At 49.2% G+C, this 8,231-nt stretch overlaps 1 protein-coding gene across 1 annotated transcript in view; it reads left to right on the top strand.

Moving 5' to 3' along the window:
- Positions 1-161: 161 nt before the first annotated feature.
- Positions 162-8,231, top strand: part of LOC124469792 — a 25,063-nt gene continuing 16,993 nt past the window's right edge. The window contains exons 1-3 of the mRNA XM_047023288.1: positions 162-810; positions 2,635-2,778; positions 6,046-6,671. Of these exons, the coding sequence (XP_046879244.1) occupies positions 288-810; positions 2,635-2,778; positions 6,046-6,671 (1,293 nt within the window). The 5' untranslated portion in view covers positions 162-287. The remainder of the gene's footprint in view (positions 811-2,634; positions 2,779-6,045; positions 6,672-8,231) is intronic.

The raw sequence follows: 8,231 nt of genomic DNA, 5'->3' as shown, positions 1-8,231 counted from the left end.
TATTTATCATAATGTCACCACTGAAAGCTTTATGCAGCGTTCCCTCCTTTTCTGCGACATACCCGTAGTCTCCTGATGTAATAACTCGATGCCCAGCCTATCCCCGTTACTCCTCCTACCAACGAAGCTAAGTACAGTCGCAACAGACTCCGCCTCGGCTCGGCTCCCTCAACCGTTTTGCCTGCCTGTCATCAGCGCGCAAGCTCGCCACCCCGCCCCCTCCCCGTCTCGCGCAAAACAGCACCAGCGCTCAGAAGAGTAAATAGAGAGAGAGAGTGAGCCCCAAGATGGCGGAGTCACTGGGCTTCATTCACTTTGGTGCAGCGGCTAAAAGCCCGCTCGCCAAACCGAAAGAGTCTAAAAAAGCTTCGCAGGCACGGCCGCAATCCTCCCGGGACCATCAGCCGCCGCCGCCCAAGAAAGTCCGGAGCGACGAAAAGAGTCTTAAGCTCAAGAAACTAAATGGCGATGGAGGAGCGGGAGTGGGAGTCAACGCTGGGGCGAAGCAGGAGCCGAGCCAGACTTACAGTAGCCCGACAACATGGAGCATCGGTCCGGTTAAGGCGACCAACCCCTCGGCGCCTCAACAGAAGCCTCCCATCCACAAAGTCTTCAAGCAAAGCGATTTCCTCCTATCCTCGCCTGCCAAACTGAAAAAGCCTAAGGAGAAACGCGATAAAGAGAAGGAGAGAGATAAGAAGAAAAACAAACCTCCAGGACCCGGGACAAATATTATTAGTCTCAATAACGTTAATGTTACGTCTCCGGGGATGAAGAGGGAAAACGGAGAAGTGAAGTTGGTGCAAAAAGGTAGGCTATAGTCGATAGTGTTTTGTTGTCGCTTGACTACCAGCAACATATTTGTAGAAAGTTAGGCTTGTATTTTTGTAGCTTTCAAACAAGCAACCCCGCTGCCCGCCATTCAGTTAGCTGTACAGTAGGAGTAGCAAGCTACTTGTCTCCTCGCTGGACACGAGCATGCGAGGCCCGTGGCGAGAAATATGCTCATGTGAATAAAACTGCGGTTATTTTGTAATGGGAAATTCCGAAATTGTATAGATAATATATTGACCTGTTGAAATGAATACAAATTCCCGTTATTATTGTACGTTTTGAATTTGGATTTTTCTGTCTGTTATCGTTACGATGTAATTGACTAGCGTTAGGGGTTGTGTTGGAGTTTAGTCAGTCGTTGGCTGATGGCTGCGTGTTCACCCGCTCCTGAACCCGCAGCGAGGTCTAGAAGCACTCGAGTCTGGGCAGAATGTCCGTGTAGAGTTTAAATGGTTTAGCTAAGAAGGATTGGAAACATTGCAGTGTTGAAGCATACCTAATTGTGTTTAAACTGTTAACACAACAAACAATAAACAACCAGCGCGAAACAAATGTAATGGTGTACATAACGCTTTCGCGGCGTAATAGTGTTATAATGGCCGAGGAAACGGCGAGTTAATGGGGAAATAATTACAAACTGGTTTGCCGATAGTGGTACTAGGAGGGTCGTATTGGAAGACTATTTGAATTTAACGTAGTATTTACGTTGTTATAAACCAACGCCCGTCCATGTTGTTTATGTTAGCCACCACGCCCCCCCCAATATAACTCAAACAGCTGCGAACAGCTATCTGTCTCACCGTTAGACAAACCAGAGTCACTGACATTTCTACCTCATTTCTGTAGACAATTTACCCTAGAGATTTTCGTTCATAGTTGTCATAACAAAGGATGTTATTCATGCAGTTTGCCCCTGGCCCCTCTGTCTGATGGACATAGACCATTTTCATGAGTCGCTGATTCCAGTAATTGGGGAATACAAGTGACATCAGTTCAGACTTTATGCTCTCGTGGCTGTGTGTAACATGGAGTCAAGTGGATTAAACTGAAAGATGGTCCTGGATCATGTCCTAGCTCCTAAAGTTTGTGGACAGTAAGCCAGTCAGTCAGATAATCATCCATCTATCCATCAAGCTGCCCAAAAATCCATCCAATCTTGTAGCCTGCCAGGTAGGTATCCAGGCAACCAGGCAGTGAGCCAGCCTGCCAGTAAGAGATTCATACATCGATCCAGATAAGCCAGTCATCCAGCTAGCTAGCTACCAACCTACCCCAACACTGCAGAGCAGCCTGTAAACTTCCTGGTCAGCTTGGTTGTAGTCTAGGCCTTCCAGAGACCTAAGGGCTTGTAGCATAATGGCAGTCTGCTTGTGACAGATAGACGGTGATGTCATCTGCTACCTCATACTAGTGATCACAAGCCTTCGGTTCATTAGGTCACTGTACACACACGTGCCTGCATGCACACACACACAAACACACACTTAAGTCTGCAAAGTGTTGTGCTGTGAATGGGATCATCTTCAGCCACTTCCTAGTGCAGTTTAGAGCCTTTTGCTCGACTACCGGTGTGATGCATTTAAGGCTATAAATTGTCCTCCCAAAAACAGATTTCTGTCTCAAATGTTTTGTAAATAATTGTAAATATAGGGATGTGAAAATGTCCACTTACAACCCAAACACCATGCTTATTATAACCAGCTCTAAAGCTGCTTTAATCTGAACCCTGACGTGACCCCCCCCCCCCTCTCCCCCCCCCTCTCTGCCCCCCCCCCCCCCCCCCCCCCCTCTGCCTGTCAGACCACCACACCACGGAGACAACGAAAGAGAGGGAGAACAAAAAGGACAAGGAGAAAGTGAAAGAGAGGGAGAAAGAGAAGAAAAAACACAAAGCAATGAATGAGATAAAGCGGGAGAACGGAGAGGTCAAGCTTCTGCAAAAAGGTACGTGCTGTCAACTCCACCTGCCACACACACACACACACCTCCCACCTACAAACAGACACACATCTCCACCACACACACAACCCTCTCACACACACACACACACACACCTTTCACCTACAAACAGACACACATCTCAACCACACACACAACCCTCTCACACACACACACACACCTTTCACCTACAAACAGACACACATCTCAACCACACACAACCCTCTCACACACACACACCTTTCACCTACAAACACACACATCTCCACCACACACACAACCCTCTCTCACACACACACACATCTCCCACCTACAAACACACACACACATCTCCACCACACACACAACCCTCCCACACATACACACACACCTCCCACCCACACTAGACGAGATACTATATGCAAACTCTGCATGGACACGTATGCGCATGTACATGCTTGCTGCTCAATCCACGCGTGTGTGTGTTAACAGAAGGAGCCACACTTCATAAGGTCAGACTTGTGTCAAAACACAAGCCTTGCAGACTTCATTTCCTCATTGACAGTCCACCACATCCCCCAACTAACATTTCCCTTCCTCTCGGCATGCACACACACACACACACACAATGTCAGGGCCGCTGAGTTAATCTGGCCAGTGCACGGCCCTGTCCACCTGGTTGAATTGTTAGCAAAGTTCACAGGCTCAGCGCTGCTCAGTGTCTCAGACAATGCAGTGCCTCTCTCTTCCACCACCTTCCTCTGTGATGGAGCCGTCTCCACGCTGTCCTGTGTTCCACCACCCTCCTCTGTGATGGAGCCGTCTAGACGCTGTCCTGTGTTTCACCACCCTCCTCTGTGATGGAGCCGTCTAGACGCTGTCCTGTGTTCCACCACCCTCCTCTGTGATGGAGCCGTCTCCACGCTGTCCTGTGTTCCACCACCCTCGTCTGTGATGGAGCCGTCTCCACGCTGTCCTATGTTCCACCACCTTCCTCTGTGATGGAGCCGTCTCCACGCTGTCCTATGTTCCACCACCCTCCTCTGTGATGGAGCCGTCTACCCGCTGTCCTGTGTTCCACCACCCTCGTCTGTGATGGAGCCGTCTAGACGCTGTCCTGTGTTCCACCACCCTCGTCTGTGATGGAGCCGTCTAGACGCTGTCCTGTGTTCCACCACCCTCGTCTGTGATGGAGCCGTCTAGACACTGTCCTGTGTTCCACCACCCTCCTCTGTGATGGAGCCGTCTACACGCTGTCCTGTGTGCTACTCGTCTGTCTCTCCAGGGTTTTTTTGTGATGTGGAAACGGCTCTCCTTGTTGTGCTGAGTGGGGACTGCACGGCGGTGACCCAGTCAGGCGGGGGTTGTTCCCCCAGTTCAAAAACACTTGTTTTTGGTGTGTAATAGGTTAAAGACGAGTGTTTCGGGTGGATCACAATGATGCTGGAAGGTTAATATGAGAATGGCAGTGACTCTGTGTGTGTGTTTGAGAGAGAGAGAGAGAGAGAGAGAGTATTTACAGCCTTGCACTATGAGGCATCTTCTGAAGATCCGATGAGATCATCCAACTGCCAGTTAGCCAAGAGCAACGCTACACTGTCCTGCCCCCGAGGAGCTGTGTGTGTGTGTCTGTGTGTGTCTGTGTGTGTGTGTGTGTGTGTGTGTTTGTCCCATTTCAGTCTAGGGAAAAACCAGAGCGTTCTATCAACTGTCCCTTCATTAGTGGTTTCAGAGCATGACTGTATTTTGTCTCTCTAGTTCCCTGTCTACTGTCTGCCTGTCTCAGAGGCCAGACAGATCTCTCTCTTTATCTCGCTTTTGCCACTAAACATATTTTCACATAAAAATTCAGTTAGTTTTATTTGTTCCATCAGAGGATTGGCCAAGGAGCAGTGAGATGATCTGCTTTTAGTCTGGCGTCTTTCCTGCTGTGAGCCACATGCGCTGTGCATGTGCCTGTGTGTGGAAACGCATGTATGCACGTTATGTATTTATCCATGATGACCTCTGCTCTGTGGAACAGCGATGATGGTTTAAATGACTGTGTCTGGCCCGCTGTCAAGCTACTTTACACTAGAGTGTGTGTGTGCCACGGTAGGGGGAAGGGTGGTCTGAGATGGATTAGAAGCTAGTCTCTCTCTCTCTCTCTCTCTCTCTCTCTCTCTCTCTCTCTCTCTCTCTCTCTCTCTGTGTCTGTCTCTCTCTGTGTCTGTCTCTGTCTGTCTGTCTTTTTCTCTCTCTCTGTCTCTCTCTCTGTCTCTCTCTCTGTCTCTCTCTCTCTTTCAGTCTGTCTGTCTTTCTGATTACTTACATATTCTGGACATGTGTCTATGTCCTTCTCTCATGGCAAATATGTGTGTGGGTGTGTGTATGGGGTTTGTGTACAGTGTGTGTGTGTGTGTGTGTGGGAGGGAGGGAGGGGAAAGGGAGGGCACTGTGTGCGTGCGTGTTTCAGTTTGTGGCTTAATAGCTTGCAGCAGTCACCCGGGTTGGACTGAGGCTGCAGCTACTTCTTTAAAGCAGCAGGCCATAACACGCATACACACACACACACACATGCACACACACACACAGTCATGTGCTCTGAGCTACCAAAATAAACATGGTCAGCCTGCCAAACAGCCAGTTAAATATGCCAGCCTGATAGAATGTACTTAGCATGCAGTTCTATATGATGTGCTGTCTCATAGTTGCCAGGTGCCCTTACAGAGACAGTATTAGGGTCCAGACGAGGAGGAAAGTGAGTTTCAGATCCTGCTCTGGAGATGAGAGTGTTCAGGGTTAGTAAGGAGGCCTCCTCGAAACATGAGACCATAATCATCTGTGGTCAGGGTGAGAAGCTAAACAACACCACCTCTTTCTTTCTCTCTCCTTTTCTCTCTCTCTCTCTCTCTCTCTCTCTCTCTCTCTCTCTCTCTCTCTCTCTCTCTCTCTCTCTCTCTCGCTCCTTTCTCTCTTTTTCTCTCTCTTGCTCCCTTCTCTCTCTCTCTCTCTCTCTCTCTCTCTCTCTCTCTCTCTCTCTCTCTCTCTCTCTCTCTCTCTCTTTCCCTCTGTTTGACTTCTCCAGGGTAGCAGCAGCAGCTGTGTGTGTACCCTGTGGTTACTGTAATCTACTGCTCTCCTGATACGTCAGTGGAGTCTGAATGAACAGCTCACCGTGATGTGCTCTGCCCTGGCAGCGACAGTGTTTTCTGTCTTCAGTCTAACACCTTGTTCTCTCCCTCTCTGTCTCCTACTCTTTCTCTTCCACCCCCCTGGCTCTCTCCCTCTCTCTCCCACCGTCCTCTGTTCCAGGCGATAAAGAGAAGCCCAAAATAAACTCGGAGGAGTTGCAGATCAAAAAGGTGAAGAAGAAAAAGAAAAAGAAACACAAAGAAGTGGAGAGACGGAGGCGCCCCAAGATGTACCACAGGTCCAGCCAGACAGCCTGCGCTGGTCTCCTCCCTGCCAAGCACCTCTCCCCCTCCCACAAGGGGGACTTCAAACCCCCCCTCCCCATTCAGAACAACCCCCTGGCCCTCCCAAAACACGACAAGACCCCCTCCAGGGACTCAGACCCAAAGCCCCCCCAGGCTCAGTGCTCCTACCCTGGGCTGGACGGCATGGAGTTCAGCCGCCTGGTCCACGTGGAGGAGCAGCCCAACGGAGGGGCCCTGGTGGCCCACGCCTACAACAGAGAGCTGGAGGCTCTGACCCCCCAGGAGAGGCAGCGGTTCGCCCAGGAGTTTGTCACCCTGACCTTCAGCGAGGACCAGGCCCAGGCTGCACACTACGTGATGGGCATCGTCCACGGAGCGGCCTGTTACCTTCCAGACTTCCTGGACTACTTCTCCTGCAAGTTCCCCTCCTCGCACGTCAAGATGGAGATCCTGGGGAAGAAAGATATCGAGACCACCACCATGGCCAACTTCACCTCTCAGGTAGGAGGACCTGGTCTTGACTTGAGAACACAGAGAGGCATTGGTTGGGTGAAATAGGGTGGATAGATGAGTGAAATGATGCTTGGGGGTAGAAAGTATATTTTAAATGACCACCATGGTACACTTTACAACACTGGAACAGGCAGATGACTACACCGTCAGGGTGGAGGGCAGGGACGGATGAAGAGAGAGGGTAGTGAGAGAGGGAAGAATAAAGCCTGGGAAACAAGGTCTACAGCTAACTCAGATCTGGCCTGACTATGTCAACATAGTTCCAGGAGCTGGGTCGAGAGCCTGTTTCTCAGCTGAGTCGGGAGAACGGGTACACATTGCTTGTTGTTGACAGGATGAAAGTGTTTGGTGAGTTCAGCTGAACAGCCCTTAGACAGAACTCTAAGGCCAAAGTTGTGGAAGAGGTCCAGTAAAATGCCAGCCTCTTCCCAGGACTCTACACGAGGGTCTGTGAGGAAGAAAGGCCTGATTTAGACCTGGAAATACCAGCGGATTCTCTTGACATTCAGTCTCATGATGTAACAATAATCAGATCACAACGGTCAGCACCTGCCAGACTGGGGACTGTGTGTGTGTGTGTGTGTGTGTGTGTGTGTGTGTGTGTGTGTGAGGGACTGAGTGTTGTATATGAGTGTGTTTGCGTGTGTGTGATCCGGGATGTTTGTTTCTTAATGAGATGAGAGCTGCGACTGAAACGAGGAAACTGAGGTGGGAGTTACTAATTTACTGTTCAGGGAACACACGCACGCACACACAGTTAGGGGGTGACTGGATGATTAGAGAGGGCTGATCTGTGATTGTCCACAGTTGATTTTACACTCAGATTTGTTTTGACAATTTTCTTCTACACAAAGTAAAGGTAATTTTTTTACAGATTGATTATATGCCACCTCTTAAGCTGTTAGTATTTACAATGTTTTCTGAAATCAGAATATCAAACAGAGTGCTAAGCGGGCTATAGTCAGTCTGGTAATGTGGATGGCCTGATTAGCACCACAGGACACTGCATTGGTGAATGTTCCTTGGCTGGCTGTGTTCACAGCTCTTACACTCATTAATAGAAACTCAACCTCTGTAATATGCCTGGCCAGCTATAAGATGTCCTTCAAACAGATGCTTGTACGTGTTGGTGTGTGTGTGTGTGTGTTCGGAGGGAGGATGTGGTCTGTATAAGGAACAGCTGTTGGGCCCCTCCTTCAACACACAGGAGTGGAACTGAAGTGTCTCTACAAAGAGAGTGATTATCTACGAGCCAGGAACATGCACGCACGCACACACATTAGAGCCCGACCGATATACCGATATTAGGCATTTTCCAATCTATCGGTATCGGCATTTATAATGGGCGATAAATGAATACTTTTTGTTAGTTAGTTTATTTTTAAACTGCAGATTATTTTAGTGAGGAAATATTAACAGGAGTCAGATGGCTGAGTGGTTAGGGAATCGGGCTATTAATCAGAAGGTTGCAGGTTCGATTCCCGGCCATGTCAAATGACGTTGTGTCATCGGGCAAGGCACTTTACCCTACTTGCCTTGGGGAATGTC

This window comes from Hypomesus transpacificus, chromosome 7 (genome assembly GCF_021917145.1).
Source record: "Hypomesus transpacificus isolate Combined female chromosome 7, fHypTra1, whole genome shotgun sequence".
NCBI classification, from domain to species: domain Eukaryota; kingdom Metazoa; phylum Chordata; class Actinopteri; order Osmeriformes; family Osmeridae; genus Hypomesus; species Hypomesus transpacificus.
This window is presented reverse-complemented; position numbering and strand designations above follow the sequence as displayed.